The sequence below is a fragment of the Brachionichthys hirsutus genome, chromosome 18 (genome assembly GCF_040956055.1).
Source record: "Brachionichthys hirsutus isolate HB-005 chromosome 18, CSIRO-AGI_Bhir_v1, whole genome shotgun sequence".
Lineage (NCBI taxonomy): Eukaryota > Metazoa > Chordata > Actinopteri > Lophiiformes > Brachionichthyidae > Brachionichthys > Brachionichthys hirsutus.
This window is the reverse complement of record NC_090914.1, coordinates 12,119,401-12,144,835: the sequence shown is the minus strand read 5'-3', so window position 1 is coordinate 12,144,835 and position 25,435 is coordinate 12,119,401. Positions and strand designations below refer to the sequence as shown.

The window sequence follows — 25,435 nt, the reverse complement described above, 5'->3', positions numbered from 1 at the left end:
TCACGTCTGTCCATGAGAGAGAGTCACTATTACCCTCAGTCACGTCTGTCCATGAGAGAGAGTCACTATTACCCTCAGTCACCGTCTGTCCATGAGAGAGAGTCACTATTACCCTCAGTCACGTCTGTCCATGAGAGAGAGTCACTATTACCCTCAGTCATGTTTGTCCATGAGAGAGAGTCACTATTACCCTCAGTCACGTCTGTCCATGAGAGAGAGTCACTATTACCCTCAGTCACGTCTGTCCATGAGAGAGAGTCACTATTACCCTCAGTCACGTCTGTCCATGAGAGAGAGTCACTATTACCCTCAGTCACCGTCTGTCCATGAGAGAGAGTCACTATTACCCTCAGTCACCGTCTGTCCATGAGAGAGCGGGTGTGAAACGTGCAGAAACACAGAGCTAGTGTTTATTTAGAGCAGTGCTTCTCAATTATTTTCTGTTATGCCCCCCCTAGGAAGAAAAGCACTGTCCTGAAGCTGTCCTGTGTCCTGTGGAGAATGTGGTCTCCCCGGGACACACTTAGCCGTCGAGATGACCGATAAGGCTCGCTCAAACGTCGGTTGTGTGACTCGCGTAATTATTAACTCCTTGGCGTGTTGCCAGAGTGACTTTGGTCACGCGTGTCTTCTCAAGAAGGCTGTTAGAAAACAGACGATCTGTAAAGATGGACGAGGAGAAGCTCCGGCTGAAGCGGGACGTGGGGCTGATGGGAGCTGTGTCCCTCATCGGGGGGACGATGATTGGGTCTGGGATCTTCATGAGCCCGCAGACGGTGCTCTCCACCGTTGGCAGCCCTGGGGCCGGCTTGGTGGTGTGGGCGTGCTGCGGTCTCCTGGTGATCCTGGTGTCGTTGTGTTACGCTGAGCTGGGCACGGTTATTCGAGAATCCGGGGGCGAGTACGTCTACATCCTCAGGACATCCGGCCCCGTTGTGGCGTTCATGTTGATTTTTAGCTCCGTGCTTTTTGTTCGACCTGCTGGTGTCGCTGGGACGGCACTGGGCTTTGCCCAGTATGTCGTGGCCCCTTTCTACTCAGACTGTCCCCCCCCAGAGGTGCTGGTGAAGTGTGTGGCTGCAGTGGCCATTTTGCTTCTAGCCGCAGTAAACTGCATTAACGTCCGCCTTTCGATGTCGGTCCAAGTTTTTTTTATGGTGGTCAAAGTCCTGTCCCTGGCAGTCATTATAATGGGAGGCGTGGTGATGCTGGTCGGGGGACGCACTGAAGGCTTTGAAGACTCTTTTGAAAACACTCATGTGGGCATCGGTCCAATTGGTCTTGCTTTTTATCAGGGACTGTGGTCCTACGAAGGATGGAACAGTCTGAACTACATCACCGAAGAGCTGAAACGTCCGGAGGTAAGCCAGAAGGCATCAAAGCTACAAAGTTGTGTTCCAAGCACAGAACCTTGCAGAACTCCTACCACTATTGTCGACACATACACAAAGATTGATCTGATGAAATATATATATATATAATTATGTTTTTTTCACTTTTATTCATTTATTTATTTTAAATTTTGGTATTTTTGGTCCATAATAATTCTACAGTTAGTTATTTAGTTATTTATTTTATTAATAGTGTTATTTATTTTATTAAGTGTTATTATTTAATTTATTAATAGTGTTATTTAATTTATTAATAGTGTTATTTTTTATTTTATTAATAGTGTTATTATTTTATTAAGTGTTATTTATTTTATTAATAGTGTTATTTTTTATATTAATAATAGTGTTATTTATATTATTAATATGTTATTATTTATTTTATTAATAGTGTTATTTTGTACTTTATTAATAGTGTTATTTATTTTATTAAGTGTTATTTATTTTATTAATTGTATTATGTATTTTATTAATAGTGTTATTATTTATTTTATTAAGTGTTATTATTTATTTTATTAATTGTATTATGTATTTTATTAATAGTGCTATTATTTTATTAAGTGTTATTATTTATTTTATTAATAGTGTTATTATTTATAATATTAATAGTGTTGTCTTTCCTTCCAGGAGGTGACTCTTTATTGATCCTTGTCTTTCCTTCCAGGTGACTCTTTATTGATCATTGTCGTTCCTTCCAGGTGACTCTTTATTGATCGTTGTCTTTCCTTCCAGGTGACTCTTTATTGATTGTTGTCTTCCCTTCCAGGTGACTCTTTATTAATCGTTGTCTTCCCTTCCAGGTGACTCTTTATTGATCCTTGTCTTCCCTTCCAGGTGACTCTTTATTGATCGTTGTCTTTCCTTCCAGGTGACTCTTTATTGATCCTTGTCTTCCCTTCCAGGTGACTCTTTATTGATTGTTGTCTTCCCTTCCAGGTGACTCTTTATTAATCGTTGTCTTCCCTTCCAGGTGACTCTTTATTGATCGTTGTCTTTCCTTCCAGGAGGTGACTCTTTATTGATCCTTGTCTTTCCTTCCAAGTGACTCTTTATTGATCGTTGTCTTCCCTTCCAGGTGACTCTTTATTGATCATTGTCGTTCCTTCCAGGTGACTCTTTATTGATCGTTGTCTTTCCTTCCAGGTGACTCTTTATTGATTGTTGTCTTCCCTTCCAGGTGACTCTTTATTGATCATTGTCGTTCCTTCCAGGTGACTCTTTCTTGATCGTTGTCGTTCCTTCCAGGTGACTCTTTATTGATCGTTGTCTTCCCTTCCAGGTGACTCTTTATTGATCGTTGTCCCCTTCCAGGTGACTCTTTATTGATCGTTGTCTTCCCTTCCAGGTGACTCTTTATTGATCGTTGTCTTCCCTTCCAGGTGACTCTTTATTGATCGTTGTCCCCTTCCAGGTGACTCTTTATTGATCGTTGTCTTCCCTTCCAGGTGACTCTTTATTGATCGTTGTCTTCCCTTCCAGGTGACTCTTTATTGATCGTTGTCTTCCCTTTCAGGTGACTCTTTATTGATCCTTGTCTTCCCTTCCAGGTGACTCTTTATTGATCGTTGTCTTCCCTTTCAGGTGACTCTTTATTGATCGTTGTCTTCCCTTTCAGGTGACTCTTTATTGATCCTTGTCTTCCCTTCCAGGTGACTCTTTATTGATCGTTGTCTTCCCTTCCAGGTGACTCTTTATTGATCCTTGTCTTCCCTTCCAGGTGACTCTTTATTGATCCTTGTCTTCCCTTCCAGGTGACTCTTTATTGATCCTTGTCTTCCCTTCCAGGGGACTCTTTATTGATCGTTGTCTTCCCTTCCAGGTGACTCTTTATTGATCGTTGTCTTCCCTTCCAGGTGACTCTTTATTGATCGTTGTCTTCCCTTCCAGGTGACTCTTTATTGATCGTTGTCTTCCCTTTCAGGTGACTCTTTATTGATCCTTGTCTTCCCTTCCAGGTGACTCTTTATTGATCGTTGTCTTCCCTTCCAGGTGACTCTTTATTGATCCTTGTCTTCCCTTCCAGGTGACTCTTTATTGATCCTTGTCTTCCCTTCCAGGTGACTCTTTATTGATCCTTGTCTTCCCTTCCAGGTGACTCTTTATTGATCGTTGTCTTCCCTTCCAGGTGAATCTTTATTGATCGTTGTCTTCCCTTCCAGGTGAATCTTTATTGATCGTTGTCTTCCCTTCCAGGTGAATCTTTATTGATCGTTGTCTTCCCTTCCAGGTGACTCTTTATTGATCGTTGTCTTCCCTTCCAGGTGAATCTTTATTGATCGTTGTCTTCCCTTCCAGGTGAATCTTTATTGATCGTTGTCTTCCCTTCCAGGTGACTCTTTATTGATCCTTGTCTTCCCTTCCAGGTGACTCTTTATTGATCGTTGTCTTCCCTTCCAGGTGAATCTTTATTGATCCTTGTCTTCCCTTCCAGGTGAATCTTTATTGATCGTTGTCTTCCCTTCCAGGTGAATCTTCCTCGGGCGATCCTCATCGCCATTTCTCTGGTGACTGGTTTGTATCTGTTGGTGAACGTCAGCTACCTGACAGTGATGACGCCTGCAGAGCTCACGTCCTCCAGCGCCGTGGCAGTGACCTGGGGGTGAGTACTCAACGTGAGTACTCAACGTGAGTACTGTTTAAAGTGACATAATGGAGTCAGGACGAATGACCTCACTGCTGGACGTTCCTGTCCTGAAAGGTGGAGGTGAAGCCTGTCCCTCAGGAATAAGGTGTTTGGACGCTGGGTCTTGTCTCTGTCCCTCAGGAATAAGGTGTTTGGACGCTGGGCCTTGTCTCTGTCCCTCAGGAATAAGGTGTTTGGACGCTGGGCCTTGTCTCTGTCCCTCAGGAATAAGGTGTTTGGACGCTGGGTCTTGTCTCTGTCCCTCAGGAATAAGGTGTGTGGACACTGGGTCTTGTCTCTGTCCCTCAGGAATAAGGTGTGTGGACGCTGGGTCTTGTCTCTGTCCCTCAGGAATAAGATGTTTGGACGCTGGGTCATGTCCCTCAGGAATAAGGTGTTTGGACGCTGGGTCTTGTCTCTGTCCCTCAGGAATAAGGTGTTTGGATGCTGGGTCTTGTCTCTGTCCCTCAGGAATAAGGTGTTTGGATGCTGGGTCTTGTCTCTGTCCCTCAGGAATAAGGTGTTTGGACGCTGGGTCTTGTCTCTGTCCCTCAGGAATAAGGTGTTTGGACGCTGGGTCTTGTCTCTGTCCCTCAGGAATAAGGTGTTTGGACGCTGGGTCTTGTCTCTGTCCCTCAGGAATAAGGTGTTTGGACGCTGGGTCTTGTCTCTGTCCCTCAGGAATAAGGTGTTTGGACGCTGGGGCTGGGTCATGTCCCTGGCTGCAGCGCTGTCTGCCTTTGGGTCGCTGAACGGGACGTTCTTCAGTGGGGGACGTGTCTGCTTTGTTGCTGCCAGAGAAGGACACATGGTGAGAAACACTCTGCCTCATCGGCAGGTATATCTGAGCCAAACGCACTGCATGCTGGGAGAATTACCCGGCCAGGTGTTCCTCAACCAAAGATCTTCAGCTTCGTTTGAGGGACAGAATGTCCATTTATTCTGATGCATAAACGTAATTAATGGACCGATGTCTCGTATGTGTTTAATATGTCTTCTGGGCTTGAACAAAGTGTCAAATGTCAAAGACGCTTTGCTGTATTTAGTTTTTTAAATGGAAGGCAGCTCAGACCTAAATGATCTGATCGATAACTTTGGGATGATCTTTATTTAAACTGGAATGATTATTTCGTTAAAGTAGAATTATTTTAATGGTTAACTTCTGGTTCTGACAGAATATCCAGAGAATGAGATGAGAGACATGAAGACAGGCGTTTATAGACCGAGCTCTGTCCCAATCAATCAATCAATCAATCAACGATTGAATGCAGAGGATTGATTTGGCCGACACTCGGCCTCACTGGAGTTTGTTTTGCAGCCGGACATTCTGTCCATGGTCCATGTCCACAGACTGACTCCGTCCCCAGCCCTGATCTTCACCGCGGCCGTCTCCCTGTTGGTCCTGATTCCTGGAGACTTTCAGAGTATTGTCAACTTCTTCAGGTAAACGTTTGCCTACTCTACTCTACTCTACTCTGTTCTACTCTACTCTACTCTGTTCTACAATACTCTACTCTACTCTGTTCTGCTCTACTCTACTCTGTTCTGCTCTACTCTACTCTGTTTTACTCTACTCTACTCTACTCTGTTCTACTCTACTCTACTCTACTCTACTCTACTCTACTCTACTCTACTCTGTTCTGCTCTACTCTACTCTGTTTTACTCTACTCTACTCGACTCCTCTATTCTACTCTGTTCTGCTCTGTTCTACTCTGTTCTACTCTACTCTACTCTACTCTGTTCTACTCTACTCTACTCTACTCTACTCTACTCTACTCTACTCTACTCTGTTCTGCTCTACTCTACTCTGTTTTACTCTACTCTACTCTACTCCTCTATTCTACTCTGTTCTGCTCTACTCTACTCTACTCTGTTCTACTCTACTCTACTCTACTCTACTCTACTCTGTTCTACTCTACTCTACTCTACTCTACTCTACTCTACTCTGCTCTGCTTTACTCTGCTCTACTCGACTCCTCTATTCTACTCTGTTCTGCTCTGTTCTACTCTACTCTACTCTGCTTTACTCTACTCTGCTCTACTCTACTCTACTCTGCTCTACTCTACTCTGCTCTGTTTTGCTCTACTCTGCTCTGCTCTGTTATACTCTACTCTACTCTGTTTTACTCTACTCTACTCGACTCCTCTATTCTACTCTGTTCTGCTCTGTTCTACTCTGTTCTACTCTACTCTACTCTACTCTGTTCTACTCTACTCTACTCTACTCTGTTCTGCTCTACTCTACTCTGTTTTACTCTACTCTACTCGACTCCTCTGTTCTGCTCTGTTCTGCTCTACTCTATTCTACTCTGTTCTACTCTACTCTACTCTGTTCTACTCTACTCTACTCTACTCTACTCTACTCTACTCTACTCTACTCTACTCTGCTTTACTCTGCTCTACTCGACTCCTCTATTCTACTCTGTTCTGCTCTGTTCTACTCTACTCTACTCTGCTCTGCTCTGTTATACTCTACTCTACTCTGCTTTACTCTACTCTGCTTTACTCTACTCTACTCTACTCTACTCTGCTCTATTCTGCTCTACTCTACTCTGCTCTGCTCTGCTCTACTCTACTCTACTCTACTCTACTCTACTCTACTCTACTCTGCTCTGCTCTGCTCTGCTCTGCTCTGCTCTGCTCTGCTCTGCTCTGCTCTGCTCTGTTATACTCTACTCTACTCTACTCTGCTCTGTTATACTCTACTCTGCTTTACTCTACTCTGTTCTGCTCTACTCCTCTATTCTACTCTGCTCTGCTCTACTCTGTTTTGCTGTACTGTACTGTACTCTGCTCTACTCTGATCTGCTCTATTATATTCTATTGTACTCTACTTTCTACTCTACTCTGTTTTGCTCTATTCTACTGTTTTGCTCTACTCTACTCTGCTCTACTCTATGCTGCTCTGCTATATTCTACTTATTTCTACTCTACTCCTCTATTCTACTCTGCTCTACTCTACTCTGTTTTGCTGTGCTCGACTCTACTCTGTTTTACTCTATTCGACTCTGCTCTACTCTACTCTGCTCTACTCTGCTCTGCTCTACTCTGCTCTACTCTGCTCTACTCTGTTCTACTCTACTCTACTCTGCTTTTACTTTACTCTACTCTGCTTTTCTCTACTCTACTCTGCTTTACTCTACTCTGCTTTTACTCTACTCTACTCTAATCTGCTTTACTCTGCTCTGCTTTACTCTGCTCTGCTTTACTCTGCTCTGCTTTACTCTACTCTACTTTACTCTACTCTGCTTTTACTCTACTCTACTCTAATCTGCTTTACTCTGCTCTGCTTTACTCTGCTCTGCTTTACTCTGCTCTGCTTTACTCTACTCTGCTTTACTCTACTCTGCTTTACTCTGCTCTGCTTTACTCTACTCTACTTTACTCTACTCTGCTTTTACTTTACTCTGCTCTGCTTTTCTCTACTCTACTCTACTCTACTCTGCTCTGCTCTACTCTACTCTACTCTACTCTGCTCTGCTCTGCTCTGCTCTGCTCTGCTCTGCTCTGCTCTGCTCTGCTCTGCTCTGCTCTGCTCTGCTCTGCTCTGCTCTGCTCTGCTCTGCTCTGCTCTGCTCTGCTCTGCTCTGCTCTGCTCTGCTCTACTCTACTCTACTCTACTCTACTCTACTCTGCTCTACTCTGCTCTGCTTTACTCTGCTCTGCTTTACTCTGCTCTACTCTACTCTACTCTACTCTACTCTGCTTTACTCTACTCTGCTTTACTCTACTCTGTTTTACTCTACTCTGCTCTACTCTACTCTGCTTTACTCTGCTCTGCTCTACTCTGCTCTGCTTTACTCTGCTCTGCTTTACTCTGCTCTGCTTTACTCTGCTCTGCTTTACTCTGCTCTGCTTTACTCTGCTCTGCTTTACTCTGCTCTGCTTTACTCTGCTCTGCTTTACTCTGCTCTGCTTTACTCTGCTCTGCTTTACTCTACTCTGCTTTTACTCTACTCTACTCTACTCTACTCTACTCTGCTTTTACTTTACTCTACTCTGCTCTACTCTATGCTGCTCTGCTCTGCTATATTCTACTTATTTCTACTCTACTCCTCTATTCTACTCTGCTCTACTCTACTCTGTTTTGCTGTGCTCGACTCTACTCTGTTTTACTCTATTCGACTCTGCTCTACTCTACTCTGCTCTACTCTGCTCTACTCTACTCTGCTCTACTCTGCTCTGCTCTACTCTGCTCTACTCTGCTCTACTCTGTTCTACTCTACTCTACTCTGCTTTTACTTTACTCTACTCTGCTTTTCTCTACTCTACTCTGCTTTACTCTACTCTGCTTTTACTCTACTCTACTCTAATCTGCTTTACTCTGCTCTGCTTTACTCTGCTCTGCTTTACTCTGCTCTGCTTTACTCTACTCTACTTTACTCTACTCTGCTTTTACTCTACTCTACTCTAATCTGCTTTACTCTGCTCTGCTTTACTCTGCTCTGCTTTACTCTGCTCTGCTTTACTCTACTCTGCTTTACTCTACTCTGCTTTACTCTGCTCTGCTTTACTCTACTCTGCTTTACTCTACTCTACTTTACTCTACTCTGCTTTTACTTTACTCTGCTCTGCTTTTCTCTACTCTACTCTGCTCTGCTCTGCTCTGCTCTGCTCTGCTCTGCTCTGCTCTGCTCTGCTCTGCTCTGCTCTGCTCTGCTCTGCTCTGCTCTGCTCTGCTCTGCTCTGCTCTGCTCTGCTCTGCTCTGCTCTGCTCTGCTCTGCTCTGCTCTGCTCTGCTCTGCTCTGCTCTGCTCTGCTCTGCTCTGCTCTGCTCTGCTCTGCTCTGCTCTGCTCTGCTCTGCTCTGCTCTGCTCTGCTCTGCTCTGCTCTGCTCTGCTCTGCTCTGCTCTGCTCTGCTCTGCTCTGCTCTGCTCTGCTCTGCTCTGCTCTGCTCTGCTCTGCTCTGCTCTGCTCTGCTCTGCTCTGCTCTGCTCTGCTCTGCTCTGCTCTGCTCTGCTCTGCTCTGCTCTGCTCTGCTCTGCTCTGCTCTGCTCTGCTCTGCTCTGCTCTGCTCTGCTCTGCTCTGCTCTGCTCTGCTCTGCTCTGCTCTGCTCTGCTCTGCTCTGCTCTGCTCTGCTCTGCTCTGCTCTGCTCTGCTCTGCTCTGCTCTGCTCTGCTCTGCTCTGCTCTGCTCTGCTCTGCTCTGCTCTGCTCTGCTCTGCTCTGCTCTGCTCTGCTCTGCTCTGCTCTGCTCTGCTCTGCTCTGCTCTGCTCTGCTCTGCTCTGCTCTGCTCTGCTCTGCTCTGCTCTGCTCTGCTCTGCTCTGCTCTGCTCTGCTCTGCTCTGCTCTGCTCTGCTCTGCTCTGCTCTGCTCTGCTCTGCTCTGCTCTGCTCTGCTCTGCTCTGCTCTACTCTGCTCTGCTCTACTCTACTCTGCTCTGCTCTGCTTTACTCTACTCTACTCTGCTCTGCTCTACTCTACTCTACTCTGCTCTGCTCTGCTCTGCTCTACTCTGCTCTGCTCTGCTCTGCTCTGCTTTGCTCTACTCTGCTTTGCTCTGCTCTGCTCTGCTCTGCTCTGCTCTGCTCTACTCTGCTCTACTCTGCTCTGCTCTGCTCTACTCTACTCTGCTTTGCTTTACTCTACTCTGCTTTACTCTACTCTACTCTGCTTTACTCTACTCTACTCTGCTTTACTCTACTCTACTCTGCTTTACTCTACTCTACTCTGCTTTACTCTACTCTACTCTGCTTTACTCTACTCTACTCTGCTTTACTCTACTCTACTCTGCTTTACTCTACTCTACTCTGCTTTACTCTACTCTACTCTGCTTTACTCTGCTCTACTCTGCTTTACTCTGCTCTACTCTGCTTTACTCTGCTCTACTCTGCTTTACTCTGCTCTACTCTGCTTTGCTCTGCTCTACTCTGCTTTGCTCTGCTCTACTCTGCTTTGCTCTGCTCTACTCTGCTTTTACTCTACTCTACTCTGCTCTACTCTACTCTGCTTTACTCTACTCTACTCTGCTTTACTCTACTCTGCTCTGCTTTACTCTACTCTGCTTTTACTCTACTCTACTCTGCTTTACTCTACTCTGCTTTTACTCTACTCTACTCTGCTTTACTCTACTCTGCTTTACTCTACTCTGCTTTTACTCTACTCTGCTCTGCTTTTACTCTACTCTGCTTTACTCTACTCTGCTTTACTCTGCTCTACTCTACTCTACTCTACTCTACTCTACTCTACTCTGCTTTACTCTACTCTGTTTTACTCTACTCTGCTCTACTCTACTCTACTCTACTCTGCTTTACTCTACTCTGTTTTACTCTACTCTGCTCTACTCTACTCTACTCTACTCTGCTTTACTCTGCTCTGCTTTACTCTGCTCTGCTTTACTCTGCTCTGCTTTACTCTGCTCTGCTTTACTCTGCTCTGCTTTACTCTGCTCTGCTTTACTCTACTCTGCTTTACTCTACTCTGCTTTTACTCTACTCTACTCTACTCTACTCTACTCTGCTTTTACCTTACTCTACTCTGCTTTTCTCTACTCTACTCTGCTTTACTCTACTCTGCTTTTACTCTACTCTACTCTGCTCTGCTTTACTCTGCTCTGCTTTACTCTGCTCTGCTTTTACTCTACTCTACTCTACTCTACTTTACTCTACTCTGCTTTTACTTTACTCTACTCTGCTTTTACTTTACTCTACTCTGCTTTTCTCTACTCTACTTTACTCTACTCTGCTTTTACTTTACTCTGCTCTGCTTTACTCTACTCTACTCTACTCTGCTTTTACTTTACTCTACTCTACTCTACTTTACTCTACTCTGCTTTTACTTTACTCTGCTTTTACTTTACTCTACTCTACTCTACTTTACTCCGCTCTGCTTTACTCTACTCTACTCTACTCTGCTTTACTCTGCTCTGCTTTACTCTACTCTGCTTTTACTCTACTCTACTCTACTCTACTTTACTCTACTCTGCTTTTACTTTACTCTACTCTGCTTTTACTTTACTCTACTCTGCTTTTCTCTACTCTACTTTACTCTACTCTGCTTTTACTTTACTCTGCTCTGCTTTACTCTACTCTACTCTACTCTACTCTGCTTTTACTTTACTCTGCTTTTACTTTACTCTACTCTACTCTACTTTACTCTACTCTGCTTTACTCTGCTCTGCTTTACTCTGCTCTGCTTTACTCTGCTCTGCTTTACTCTGCTCTGCTTTACTCTACTCTGCTTTTACTCTGCTCTACTCTACTCTACTTTACTCTACTCTGCTTTTACTTTACTCTACTCTGCTTTTCTCTACTCTACTTTACTCTACTCTGCTTTTACTTTACTCTGCTCTGCTTTACTCTACTCTACTCTACTCTACTCTGCTTTTACTTTACTCTACTCTACTCTACTTTACTCTACTCTACTTTACTCTACTCTGCTTTTACTTTACTCTACTCTACTCTACTTTACTCTGCTCTGCTTTACTCTGCTCTGCTTTTACTCTGCTCTACTCTACTCTACTTTACTCTACTCTGCTTTTACTTTACTCTACTCTGCTTTTCTCTACTCTACTTTACTCTACTCTGCTTTTACTTTACTCTGCTCTGCTTTACTCTACTCTACTCTACTCTACTCTGCTTTTACTTTACTCTACTCTACTCTACTTTACTCTACTCTACTTTACTCTACTCTGCTTTTACTTTACTCTACTCTACTTTACTCTACTCTGCTTTACTCTACTCTACTCTACTCTACTTTACTCTACTCTGCTTTTACTTTACTCTACTCTACTCTACTTTACTCTACTCTACTTTACTCTACTCTGCTTTTACTCTACTCTACTCTACTCTACTCTACTCTACTCTGCTTTACTCTTCTCTACTCTACTCTACTTTACTCTACTCTGCTTTTACTTTACTCTACTCTGCTTTTCTCTACTCTACTCTACTCTACTTTACTCTACTCTGCTTTTACTTTACTCTACTCTGCTTTTCTCTACTCTACTTTACTCTACTCTGCTTTTACTTTACTCTACTCTGCTTTTCTCTACTCTACTCTACTCTGCTTTTCTCTACTCTGCTTTTACTTTACTCTGCTCTGCTTTACTCTACTCTACTCTACTCTACTCTGCTTTTACTTTACTCTACTCTACTCTACTTTACTCTACTCTGCTTTTACTTTACTCTACTCTACTCTACTCCTTTTATCTTGCCTTTATCTGACGTTTCTCTTCTTCGTCAGTTTCACAGCCTGGTTTTTCTACGCCGTCACCCTGTCTGGACTCATCTACCTGAAGATAAGGAAGCCACACCTCCCCCGTCCATACAAGGTCGGTCTAAAGCCCAGGTGTGTGTTCCATGGAGACTCGGTGAGAATCAGCTTGTCGGTGTCCCTGCAGGTCCCCGTCCTGCTCCCCGTCCTGGTCCTGGTTGCTGCAGTGTTCCTTGTCCTGGCACCGATTATAGACGACCCACAAATGGAGTTCCTCTACGTGGCTTTGTTTGTCTTCAGCGGCGCCGTGTTCTACGTACCTTTCATCCATTACGAGCTCCGCCCAGGTGTGCTGACCAAGCTCACGGTGTTCCTGCAGGTGTTTCTGGAAGTCGCCCCAGGAGACAAGCACCTTTGATTCCAGCGTAACAAGGACTCGCTCCAGTTCTACGTCAGTTGTGTTCCTGTCTGTGGCTAAACCCTGCTAAGTATGCTAATTATGCTAATTAGGCTGCGTTTGTGTGGGCCTCTTATCAAGATAACGCCAAATGTTCTGGACGGATCTTAATGAAAGGTTGGGAATGTTACCAGGAACAGCTGATCCAGATCACCATGTGGACGGTGTAAATCAGATTAGGGGGGGGGGGGGGGGGTGAGCTGCTTGGAGGAGGTCTGTGCTCTCTGAGTGCTCTTCTCATTTTAATTTACTCCCACCTTTTACTATGGCTGGGTCTTATACTGCTTTATGTACTCTTGTATGTAATACATTTAGCGTATTTCCTGTTTGAACAGTTCCGCCGGAGGAAGCGAGCGGCAGAGCCGACATTCTCGCGTTCCGCTCAGTCGTTATTCTGTTGCTTTGGGGCATCCAATAATAAGGATTCTTTTTAAGTATGTTTCAGTAATAATAAACAGAAACGCTGCTTCACATCCAAACAGCTGATACAGGTCATATTACCACACAGCTGATCAATGAAGGGAAGGCACGCCCCCTACCTTTAGCTGCTGAGCTAACGCAAGCTAAAACATTAGAATCGTCATTTTGAGCAGGATAAAGAACTTCAGGTTCCCCAATTCCAGCTCAAGCCTCCGTACGGTCAGTAGCTTCCTGTTTGAGCAGCACGGAGACGGGGAGAGACGGACACGGAGACGGAGGGAGAGAGACGGAGACGGAGGCGGAGAGAGACGGAGGGAGACGGAGACGGAGAGACACGGAGGGAGACGGAGACGGAGAGACACGGAGGGAGACGGAGAGACACGGAGGGAGACGGAGACGGAGAGACACGGAGGGAGACGGAGACGGAGAGACACGGAGGGAGACGGAGAGACACGGAGGGAGACGGAGAGAGACGGAGACGGAGGGAGACGGAGATGGAGATAGAGACGGAGACGGAGGGAGACGGAGAGAGACGGAGGGAGACGGACGGAGACGGAGGGAGACGGAGATGGAGATAGAGACGGAGAGAGACGGAGACAGAGAGATGGAGGGAGAGAGACGGAGACGGAGGCGGAGAGAGACGGAGGGAGACGGAGACGGAGAGACACGGAGGGAGACGGAAAGAGACGGAGGGAGACGGAGAGAGACGGAGGGAGACGGAGAGAGACGGAGGGAGACGGAGACGGAGGGAGACGGAGAGAGACGGAGGGAGACGGACGGAGACGGAGGGAGACGGAGATGGAGATAGAGACGGAGAGAGACGGAGACAGAGAGATGGAGGGAGAGAGACGGAGACGGAGGCGGAGAGAGACGGAGGGAGACGGAGACGGAGAGACACGGAGGGAGACGGAAAGAGACGGAGGGAGACGGAGAGAGACGGAGGGAGACGGAGAGAGACGGAGGGAGACGGAGACAGAGAGACGGAGGGGGAGAGAAACGGAGACAGAGAGACGGAGACGGGGGCGGAGAGAGACGGAGACAGAGAGACGGAGATGGAGACGGAGAGAGACTGAGACGGAGGGAGACGGAGAGAGACGGACACGGAGACGGAGAGAGACGGAGAGACACGGAGAGAGACGGAGGGAGACGGAGGCGGAGGGAGACGGAGACGGAGGGAGACGGAGACGGTGTCTTTCATCGTCCTCCGTTCAGAGTTGATGTTTATTTTTAACTGATTCTTAATCCATAAATGGTTTAATGTTAGAATGTAATATTTGTTCCTGCCCTCGTTCTGGATCAGAACCAGAGGACGTTCGGTGGTGAGACAGAGCAAAGGTTGTGAGAGACGGGCTACGCCGTGGACATGAACGGCTATTATTTATTGCATTTAAATATTTTACTGTCATAAACAATAAATACACCTAAAACATAGATTGACTGACTGTATTTGTTTTAAATTTGACAAAAATGAGAAATTATAGCTCATAAAATCAACAGAGCTCAAAAAAAAGCCTTTTACTTCGCCCCGGTCCTTAAACAAAGGCCCATCCGTTTACAAAGCGGAAACACGATCTGGCAGATATCTTGTTGCCATGGAGACAGACACTGGCGAAAACCGTGGGGGGGCAGTAATGCAAGTCAACGAATTACGACTGGTGTAAAACACCAACGAAGAAGAAGAAGAAGGCGGTCTCTAACCCGGAAGCATACAGGTGTCATTATGCTAATGAGATCGCGTCTGCACGTAAACATCAGGTCTTGGACGGGAACAGCTAATTTTGTGCTACTTTTGTGCGCTACATTAATCTTGGTAATGTTTTAAAGTAAAAGTAAGAAGTCTCAAACACAATAGCAGAAGTTGAAAAACAACTCGAACTGCTAAACAACGACGTTGCCGTTAGCAAGCAGGCTAGCTGGCTAGCCGGCTAGCTGGCTGAGCTCCCTCCGGGACGCCGGAGAAATGTCCTGCAGCCTGCTGGAGTTCTGTCGGCTCCAGGAGCTCAAGACGGTCAGGGACTACTTGTTTCAGATCCAGAAGCCCGATCCCGCGGAGGAAAACAAACAGACAGGTAAACAGCCGATAGGCTTAGCTGTACCGTGTAAACATGACGAACCACAACCCGGTTCGGTCGCTGAACGGAGCCTGTCGCTGCTTCTAGTTGTGCGTGGTGCTAGCTAAGCTAACAGTAGTTCACAGTTTAATGACGTAATGACGAGCTGGATCATGGTTCAGAACTCTGATGCTAAGCTAACAGTAGTTCACAGTTTAATGACGTAATGACGAGCTGGATCATGGTTCAGAACTCTGATGCTAAGCTAACAGTAGTTCACAGTTTAATGACGTAATGACGAGCTGGATCATGGTTCAGAACTCTGATGCTAAGCTAACAGTAGTTCACAGTTTAATGACGTAATGACGAGGTGGATCATGGTTCAGAACTCTGATGCTAAGCTAACAGTAGTTCACAGTTTAATGACGTAATGACGAGCTGGATCATGGTTCAGAACTCTGATGCTAAGCTAACAGTAGTTCACAGTTTAATGACGTAATGACGAGCTGGATCATGGTTCAGAACTCTGATGCTAAGCTAACAGTAGTTCACAGTTTAATGACGTAATGACGAGCTGGATCATGGTTCAGAACTCTGATGCTAAGCTAACAGTAGTTCACAGTTTAATGACGTGATGATGAGCTGGATCATGGTTCAGAACTCTGATGCTAAGCTAACAGTAGTTCACAGTTTAATGACGTAATGATGAGGTGGATCATGGTTCAGAACGCTCTGATGCTAAGCTAACAGTAGTTCACAGTTTAATGACGTAATGACGAGCTGGATCATGGTTCAGAACTCTGATGCTAAGCTAACATGCATCAGGTTAAATTAAACATTCTTGTAATTTGACACTCACAGTAAATGCTGTTGGGAGTTGTTGTTGTTGTTGTTGTTGTTGTTGTCATAAGTTGAAATAAACGCTGTTTCAGTTTCCCGTTTTCCGTTTCCCTTCCAGAAAACGAGCTTTCGTGGGACACGTCTGACTGGGAGTCTTCATGGGACGCTGACAACAACAAAGAGGAGGAAGCCCCGCCCACCCCCGCGGTCCGCCCTTTTGTAGTTCATCCGGTGCTTTAAATCAGGGCTCAGGACATGAGCGTTTAGGTTCCTGCCAGTTTTAGAGGAATTATATTTATCTTTGTCTTTGACTTTAAAGATGCTGGTAATCTTTAAAATGTTCCTGGAGCCACTTTTTTCAGAAAATAGCCCCCCTTGTTGTAGAGGAGTGGGCCGGCCCGCTTGGGGTCCTGTTGGGCTTCCATTCCGGTCCCCACATGGAATCAAGCTGGGTGCCGTAGTTTCACCGGCCCATTTACCGGCCCGTTTACCGGCCCGTTATCCGGCTAGTTTACCGGCCCGTTCACCGGCCCGTTATCTGGCTAGTTCACCAGCCCGTTCACCGGCCCGTTTACCGACCCGTTCACTGGCCCGTTATCTGGCTAGTTCACCAGCCCGTTCACCGGCCCGTTTACCGGCCCGTTATCCGGCTAGTTTACCGGCCCATTTACCGTCCCGTTCACCGGCCCGTTTACCGGCCCGTTATCTGGCTAGTTCACCAGCCCGTTAAACGGCTAGTTCACCAGCCCGTTCACCGGCCCATTTACCGGCCCGTTTACCGGCCCGTTCACCGGCCCGTTCACCAGCCCGTTCACCGGCCCGTTGTCTGGCTAGTTTACCGGCCCGTTATCTGGCTAGTTTACCGGCCCGTTATCTGGCTAGTTCACCGGCCCGTTATCTGGCTAGTTTACCGGCCCGTTCACCGGCCCGTTATCTGGCTAGTTCACCGGCCCGTTATCTGGCTAGTTTACCGGCCCGTTCACCGGCCCGTTCACCGACCCGTTCACTGGCCCGTTATCTGGCTAGTTCACCAGCCCGTTCACCGGCCCGTTTACCGGCCCGTTATCCGGCTAGTTTACCGGCCCGTTTACCGTCCCGTTCACCGGCCCGTTTACCGGCCCGTTATCTGGCTAGTTCACCAGCCCGTTAAACGGCTAGTTCACCAGCCCGTTATCTGGCTAGTTCACCAGCCCGTTCACCGGCCCGTTTACCGGCCCGTTTACCGGCCCGTTCACCAGCCTGTTCACCAGCCCGTTCACCGGCCCGTTGTCTGGCTAGTTTACCGGCCCGTTATCTGGCTAGTTTACCGGCCCGTTCACCGACCCGTTAAACGGCTAGTTCACCGGCCAGTTTACCGGCCCGTTCACCGGCCCGTTATCTGGCTAATTTACCGGCCTGTTCACCGGTTCACGATCAGCCACCACCAGGCCCTGGGGGGTAATGTCAGGGGACAGGGGGGGTCCAGTTCCTGGAAACATTGGTGGAATGTGACGGTTGTTGAAAGGTTCCCTTCCACTTCCTCCTTGCCTGCAGGTGAACGAGGAAACCTCGGGGCAGGGCGGGGCTTGGCTGCAGGGCGGGGCTTGGCTGCAGGACTGCGTCGTGAGCCTGTCTCCCTGCTCTGACCTCCTGGTGGTGGCTCGGGAACAGAAGGCTGTCTGTCTCTCAGGTCAGGTATCCAGACACGCACTCATGAGTCGCCAGCACAGAGAGGTGCTCGCTAGCGGCGCTAACGGCGCTAATGTGGCTAACGTCGCTTGACTCTCGCAGCTAAGTGGCGTTCAGACGGCGGCGGCAGGGAGGGGGTGAGCCTGGCCGTGTCCTGGACCGGAACCCTGAGCACCGACGACGGGTAGGAGCTGAAGCAGACTAACACGATGTGGACTAACATGATGTGGACTAACACTGATGTGGACTAACACTGAAGCGGACTAACACTGAAGCAGACTAACACGATGTGGACTAACACTGAAGCGGACTAACACTGATGTGGACTAACACTGAAGCGGACTAACACTGAAGCGGACTAACACTGAGGCGGACTAACACTGAGGTGGACTAACACTGAGGTGGACTAACACTGGAGCGGACTAACACTGAAGCAGACTAACACTGAAGCAGACTAACGCTGAAGCAGACTAACGCTGATGCGGACTAACGCTGAAGGCGGGCTAACGCTGATGCGGACTAACGCCGAAGGCGGACTAACGCCGAAGGCGGACTAACGCCGAAGCTGGACTAACGCCGAAGGCGGACTAACGCTGAAGGCGGACTAACGCTGAAGGCGGACTAACGCTGAAGGCGGACTAACGCTGAAGGCGGACTAACGCTGAAGGCGGACTAACGCTGAAGGCGGACTAACGCTGAAGGCGGACTAACGCTGAAGCCGGACTAACGCTGAAGGCGGACTAACGCTGAAGCAGACTAACGCTGAAGCAGACTAACGCTGAAGCGGACTAACGCTGATGCGGACTAACGCTGAAGCGGACTAACGCTGATGCGGACTAACGCCGAAGGCGGACTAACGCCGAAGCTGGACTAACGCTGAAGGCGGACTAACGCTGAAGGCGGACTAACGCTGAAGGCGGACTAACGCTGAAGGCGGACTAACGCTGAAGCCGGACTAACGCTGAAGCCGGACTAACGCTGAAGCCGGACTAACGCTGAAGGCGGACTAACGCTGAAGGCGGACTAACGCTGAGGCGGACTAACGCTGAGGTGGAATAGTGGATGGGCAGTGGCGTAACGGATTGTTTTCTCACCACAGAGAGTGTGTGAGCAGTTCTATCTGTATACCACTGGCAAGCCAGAAGAGGTAAGAGTAGCGTCTGAGTACAGGTGGTATAGAAGTACAAGTACTACGATACGTATTGTGTTTGTGTGTAGGAGCTCCACAGGGCGTCCCGACTGGACGTGTGTGGTCGTGGGATTCAGTTCTGGCTATGTCCGCTTCTACACAGAGGTACCGAACCCATGCCTACCGACGTGTCCTCAAAGAGGACTAACGCCTTTAATAAACGTGTCTCTCAGAGTGGAGTCCTGCTCCTGGCCCAGCTTCTGCATGAGGACCCGGTGCTGCGCCTCAAGTGTCGCACCTATGCCACCCCACGTCATCCCGGAGTGACTGAGCAGGTACTATTCTGGAATAAATACATGTGCTCAAATGTGTGGATGAGTTACATGAAGGTACGGAGGGCATTGTGCACCCAGGCCGGGTCGGAGGGAGACCAGCCTCTCCTCGAGCCGCCCCTGATCTTTGCTTGCTTCCTTCCAGCAGGAGGAGTTGAGCATCCTCTATCCCGGCGCTCTGGTCACCATCGACGGCTTCAGCCTGTTCCAGTCCCTGCGCGCCTGCAGGAACCAGGTCGCTCGAGGTACTGCTGTTGGTCTGTGTGTTAGCCGGGCTTCTAGAGGTTTGTGTGGACCACTCTGAGTATCTGATAGTGTGTGTGTGTTCCAGTGAATGCACCCTGTGCTCTAGAGCGGTGGTCCCCATTTGTTACGGGGCCGCACAGAAAGAATAACTAATTTATAACATTTCCGTTGAATCGATTATCAGCATCTAAAAGGTGTTTTATTTTGAAAAACAGATGGATTTTATGTAACACTCGCCTTTTCTTGGTCACGTGATTGGTTACTTAAATAAACAGGTGTAAACTAGCGAAAATGTATTTAAAAAACAAAACAAACATCTTTGGAGAGCTTCTTAAAAGGAAAAGTCGAACTGAGGAAAAGAAAACTTATTTTAACAGACAAACGAGGAGTCAGACTTAAAACACGATTTATCTACAACAGCTGATTAGCTTCGTTAACGAGCAACGAAGATTCAAACCTGCTTCAGCACAGAGAGACCAAGAACCCGGATTAAAAAACAAGGACCCGGAGTAAAAAACAAGAACCCGGACTAAAAAACAAGAACCCTGGATTAAAAAACAAGAACCCAGATTAAAAAACAAGAACCCGGATTACAAAACAAAAACCCTGGAGTAAAAAACAAGAACCCGGATTAAAAAACAAGAACCCTGGAGTGAAAAACAAGAACCCGGATTACAAAACAAGAACCCAGATTAAAAAACAAGAACCCTGGAGTAAAAAACAAGAACCCTGGATTGAAAAACAAGAACCCTGGATTAAAAAACAAGAATCCGGAGGAAAAAACAAGAACCCTGGATTAAAAAACAAGAACCCAGATTAAAAAACAAGAACCCAGATTAAAAAACAAGAACCCAGATTAAAAAACAAGAACCCAGATGAAAAAACAAGAACCCAGATGAAAAAACGAGAACCCGGATTAAAAAACAAGAACCCGGATTAAAAAACAAGAACCCGGATTAAAAAACAAGAACCCTGGAGTAAAAAACGAGAACCCAGATTAAAAAACAAGAACCCAGATGAAAAAACAAGAACACAGATGAAAAAACGAGAACCCGGATTAAAAAATAAGAACCCTGGAGTAAAAACAAGAACCCAGATTAAAAAACAAGAACCCAGATTAAAAAACAAGAACCCTGGAGTAAAAAACAAGAACCCTGGATTGAAGAACAAGAACCCTGCATTGAAAAACAAGAACCTTGGATTGAAAAACAAGAACCTTGGATTGAAAAACAAGAACCCTGGATTGAAAAACAAGAACCCGGAGTAAAAAACAAGAACCCGGAGTAAAAAACAAGAACCCGGAGTAAAAAACAAGAACCCGGAGTAAAAAACAAGAATCCGGAGTAAAAAACAAGAACCCTGGATTAAAAAACAAGAACCCGGAGGAAAAAACAAGAACCCTGGATTAAAAAATGAGAACCCAGATTAAAAAACGAGAACCCTGGAGTAAAAAACAAGAACCCTGGATTGAAGAACAAGAACCCGGATTAAAAAACAAGAACCCTGGATTAAAAAACAAGAACCCTGGATTAAAAAACAAGAACCCGGAGTAAAAAACGAGAACCCTGGATTAAAAAACGAGAACCCTGGATTAAAAAACGAGAACCCAGATTAAAAAACAAGAACCCGGATTACAAAACAAGAACCCGGATTAAAAAACAAGAACCCTGGAGTAAAAAACAAGAACCCGGATTAAAAAACAAGAACCCGGATTAAAAAACAAGAACCCTGGAGTAAAAAACAAGAACCCTGGAGTAAAAAAACAAGAACCCGGATTAAAAAACAAGAACCCAGATTAAAAAACAAGAACCCTGGAGTAAAAAAACAAGAACCCGGATTAAAAAACAAGAACCCAGATTAAAAAACAAGAACCCAGATTAAAAAACAAGAACCCTGGAGTAAAAAACAAGAACCCTGGATTGAAGAACAAGAACCTTGGATTGAAAAACAAGAACCTTGGATTGAAAAACAAGAACCCTGGATTGAAAAACAAGAACCCGGAGTAAAAAACAAGAACCCGGAGTAAAAAACAAGAACCCGGAGTAAAAAACAAGAACCCGGAGTAAAAAACAAGAATCCGGAGTAAAAAACAAGAACCCGGAGTAAAAAACAAGAATCCGGAGTAAAAAACAAGAACCCTGGATTAAAAAACAAGAACCCGGAGGAAAAAACAAGAACCCAGATGAAAAAACGAGAACCCGGATTAAAAAATAAGAACCTTGGAGTAAAAACAAGAACCCAGATTAAAAAACAAGAACCCAGATTAAAAAACAAGAACCCTGGAGTAAAAAACAAGAACCCGGAGTAAAAAACAAGAACCCTGGATTAAAAAACAAGAACCCTGGATTAAAAAACAAGAACCCAGATTAAAAAACAAGAACCCGGATTACAAAACAAAAACCCTGGAGTAAAAAACAAGAACCCGGATTAAAAAACAAGAACCCTGGAGTGAAAAACAAGAACCCGGATTACAAAACAAGAACCCAGATTAAAAAACAAGAACCCTGGAGTAAAAAACAAGAACCCTGGATTGAAAAACAAGAACCCTGGATTAAAAAACAAGAATCCGGAGGAAAAAACAAGAACCCTGGATTAAAAAACAAGAACCCAGATTAAAAAACAAGAACCCAGATTAAAAAACAAGAACCCAGATTAAAAAACAAGAACCCAGATGAAAAAACAAGAACCCAGATGAAAAAACGAGAACCCGGATTAAAAAACAAGAACCCGGATTAAAAAACAAGAACCCGGATTAAAAAACAAGAACCCTGGAGTAAAAAACGAGAACCCAGATTAAAAAACAAGAACCCAGATGAAAAAACAAGAACACAGATGAAAAAATAAGAACCCTGGAGTAAAAACAAGAACCCAGATTAAAAAACAAGAACCCAGATTAAAAAACAAGAACCCTGGAGTAAAAAACAAGAACCCTGGATTGAAGAACAAGAACCCTGCATTGAAAAACAAGAACCTTGGATTGAAAAACAAGAACCTTGGATTGAAAAACAAGAACCCTGGATTGAAAAACAAGAACCCGGAGTAAAAAACAAGAACCCGGAGTAAAAAACAAGAACCCGGAGTAAAAAACAAGAACCCGGAGTAAAAAACAAGAATCCGGAGTAAAAAACAAGAACCCTGGATTAAAAAACAAGAACCCGGAGGAAAAAACAAGAACCCTGGATTAAAAAATGAGAACCCAGATTAAAAAACGAGAACCCTGGAGTAAAAAACAAGAACCCTGGATTGAAGAACAAGAACCCGGATTAAAAAACAAGAACCCTGGATTAAAAAACAAGAACCCTGGATTAAAAAACAAGAACCCGGAGTAAAAAACGAGAACCCTGGATTAAAAAACGAGAACCCTGGATTAAAAAACGAGAACCCAGATTAAAAAACAAGAACCCGGATTACAAAACAAGAACCCGGATTAAAAAACAAGAACCCTGGAGTAAAAAACAAGAACCCGGATTAAAAAACAAGAACCCGGATTAAAAAACAAGAACCCTGGAGTAAAAAACAAGAACCCTGGAGTAAAAAAACAAGAACCCGGATTAAAAAACAAGAACCCAGATTAAAAAACAAGAACCCTGGAGTAAAAAACAAGAACCCAGATTAAAAAACAAGAACCCTGGAGTAAAAAACAAGAACCCTGGAGTAAAAAACAAGAACCCTGGATTGAGAAACAAGAACCCGGATTACAAAACAAGAACCCGGATTATAAAACAAGAACCCGGATTATAAAAGAAGAACCCTGGAGTAAAAAAGAAGAACCCTGGAGTAAAAAAGAAGAACCCTGGATTGAAAAACAAGAACCCAGATTAAAAAACAAGAACCCAGATTAAAAAACAAGAACCCAGATGAAAAAACAAGAACCCAGATGAAAAAACGAGAACCCAGATTAAAAAACAAGAACCCAGATTAAAAAACAAGAACCCAGATGAAAAAACAAGAACCCAGATGAAAAAACGAGAACCCGGATGAAAAAACAAGAACCCTGGAGTAAAAACAAGAACCCAGATTAAAAAACAAGAACCCAGATTAAAAAACAAGAACCCTGGAGTAAAAAACAAGAACCCTGGATTGAAGAACAAGAACCTTGGATTGAAAAACAAGAACCTTGGATTGAAAAACAAGAACCCGGAGTAAAAAACAAGAACCCGGAGTAAAAAACAAGAATCCGGAGTAAAAAACAAGAACCCTGGATTAAAAAACAAGAACCCGGAGGAAAAAACAAGAACCCTGGATTAAAAAACAAGAACCCTGGATTAAAAAACGAGAACCCAGATTAAAAAACGAGAACCCAGATTAAAAAACAAGAACCCGGATTACAAAACAAGAACCCGGATTACAAAACAAAAACCCTGGAGTAAAAAACAAGAACCCGGATTAAAAAACAAGAACCCTGGAGTGAAAAAGAAGAACCCGGATTACAAAACAAGAACCCGGATTAAAAAACAAGAACCCAGATTGAAAAACAAGAACCCTGGAGTAAAAAACAAGAACCCGGATTAAAAAACAAGAACCCGGATTAAAAAACAAGAACACTGGAGTAAAAAACAAGAACCCTGGATTGAAAAACAAGAACTCTGGAGTAAAAAACAAGAACCCGGATTAAAAAACAAGAACCCTGGAGTAAAAAACAAGAACCCAGATTAAAAAACAAGAACCCTGGAGTAAAAAACAAGAACCCTGGAGTAAAAAACAAGAACCCTGGATTGAAAAACAAGAACCCGGATTACAAAACAAGAACCCGGATTACAAAACAAGAACCCTGGAGTAAAAAACAAGAACCCGGATTAAAAAACAAGAACCCGGATTAAAAAACAAGAACCCTGGAGTAAAAAACAAGAACCCTGGATTGAAAAACAAGAACTCTGGAGTAAAAAACAAGAACCCAGATGAAAAAACAAGAACCCAGATGAAAAAACGAGAACCCGGATGAAAAAACAAGGACCCTGGAGTAAAAACAAGAACCCAGATTAAAAAACAAGAACCCTGGAGTAAAAACAAGAACCCAGATTAAAAAACAAGAACCCAGATTAAAAAACAAGAACCCTGGAGTAAAAAACAAGAACCCAGATTAAAAAACAAGAACCCTGGAGTAAAAAACAAGAACCCTGGAGTAAAAAACAAGAACCCTGGATTGAAAAACAAGAACCCGGATTACAAAACAAGAACCCGGATTACAAAACAAGAACCCTGGAGTAAAAAACAAGAACCCGGATTAAAAAACAAGAACCCTGGAGTAAAAAACAAGAACCCTGGATTGAAAAACAAGAACTCTGGAGTAAAAAACAAGAACCCTGGATTGAAAAACAAGAACCCGGATTAAAAAACAAGAACGTGGAATTTATGAAACACAAAACGTGAACATGAAGGACAGAAGAGATTAGTGAGACCACAAATAATGGTGAGGAAATATTGGTGTAATACTTGTTTAATAGTTATTGCAAGTGCATAATATAAAGTTTATTGATAAGATTAGATTCATTTTTTTATTTAGTTACCCCCCCGTGAAAAGATTGCCCGTGGCAGGAGAAGGCTGGGGGCCACTGCTCTAGAGTAATATTTGCTAGCTGCTAGCTGAGGCCTGGAGCTCGGGGTAATCGAACGGGGCATTGCTGTGCTTTGCCCCCAGCCACGGCAGCAGGCAGCGATGCCATCCAGCCCCCCCCCTTGGCCTACAAGAAGTGGGCTCTGCAGGACATGGACACTATTGTGGACCACAGCAGTGTGGGTAAGAGGACGTACTGGGACGTCAAAGTGATCAATCCTACAGATAGATCCTCATCATGTAACGTGTAGTCATTGATTGTACCTCAGTACAAGTACCTGCTTCCATCTTACCGGTACTTTATTTATGACTTACTCTCATGTATCTGCGCTGCGGACAACAACCTGGCGATTCAGTTTATCTTAAATACTCGTATGTAGTATTTCCTGCTGCACTAGTCCAAGTCCAAAGTGAACAAAGTACTTTATTTATTACCTGAATGTTCGAGCTACGCCTCAGAAGTGCTCTAAGAGTTAATGTTGAAATAAGAGGATTAAAATAAAAAACAAGGGACATCCTGGATCCGTTTCTTCACTCGTCTTAATGTTTTTATGTATTAAAGAAGTATCGGATC

The 25,435-nt window shown here is 45.0% G+C and overlaps 2 protein-coding genes across 2 annotated transcripts in view; both read left to right on the top strand.

Annotated features, from left to right (window-relative positions):
- Window positions 1-665: 665 nt before the first annotated feature.
- On the top strand, window positions 666-12,792 carry zmp:0000001267 (b(0,+)-type amino acid transporter 1). Its single transcript, XM_068752189.1, has 6 exons — window positions 666-1,361; window positions 3,854-3,987; window positions 4,693-4,822; window positions 5,330-5,454; window positions 12,195-12,282; window positions 12,352-12,792. Exons 1-6 carry the CDS (start codon window positions 669-671, stop codon window positions 12,580-12,582), a joined length of 1,401 nt encoding a protein of 466 aa, XP_068608290.1. The 5' UTR covers window positions 666-668; the 3' UTR covers window positions 12,583-12,792.
- A 2,209-nt stretch (window positions 12,793-15,001) lies between these two features.
- Window positions 15,002-25,435, top strand: part of rab3gap2 (RAB3 GTPase activating protein subunit 2 (non-catalytic)) — a 27,960-nt gene continuing 17,526 nt past the window's right edge. The window contains exons 1-9 of the mRNA XM_068751765.1: window positions 15,002-15,110; window positions 16,051-16,139; window positions 17,466-17,601; window positions 17,703-17,784; window positions 18,700-18,747; window positions 18,819-18,894; window positions 18,963-19,064; window positions 19,207-19,306; window positions 24,946-25,044. Coding sequence (XP_068607866.1) covers window positions 15,002-15,110; window positions 16,051-16,139; window positions 17,466-17,601; window positions 17,703-17,784; window positions 18,700-18,747; window positions 18,819-18,894; window positions 18,963-19,064; window positions 19,207-19,306; window positions 24,946-25,044 — 841 coding nt within the window. The remainder of the gene's footprint in view (window positions 15,111-16,050; window positions 16,140-17,465; window positions 17,602-17,702; window positions 17,785-18,699; window positions 18,748-18,818; window positions 18,895-18,962; window positions 19,065-19,206; window positions 19,307-24,945; window positions 25,045-25,435) is intronic.

What these genes read in the sequence shown, in the direction of transcription:
- zmp:0000001267 (XM_068752189.1), top strand. Translation starts at nt 669, where the DNA reads ATGGACGAGGAGAAGCTCCGGCTGAAGCGGGACGTGGGGCTGATGGGA. An exon ending in GCCGTGGCAGTGACCTGGGG is followed by an intron (nt 3,988 to 4,692) that starts GTGAGTACTCAA and finishes TCTGTCCCTCAG; the next exon opens with GAATAAGGTGTTTGGACGCT. An exon ending in ACCTCCCCCGTCCATACAAG is followed by an intron (nt 12,283 to 12,351) that starts GTCGGTCTAAAG and finishes GTGTCCCTGCAG; the next exon opens with GTCCCCGTCCTGCTCCCCGT.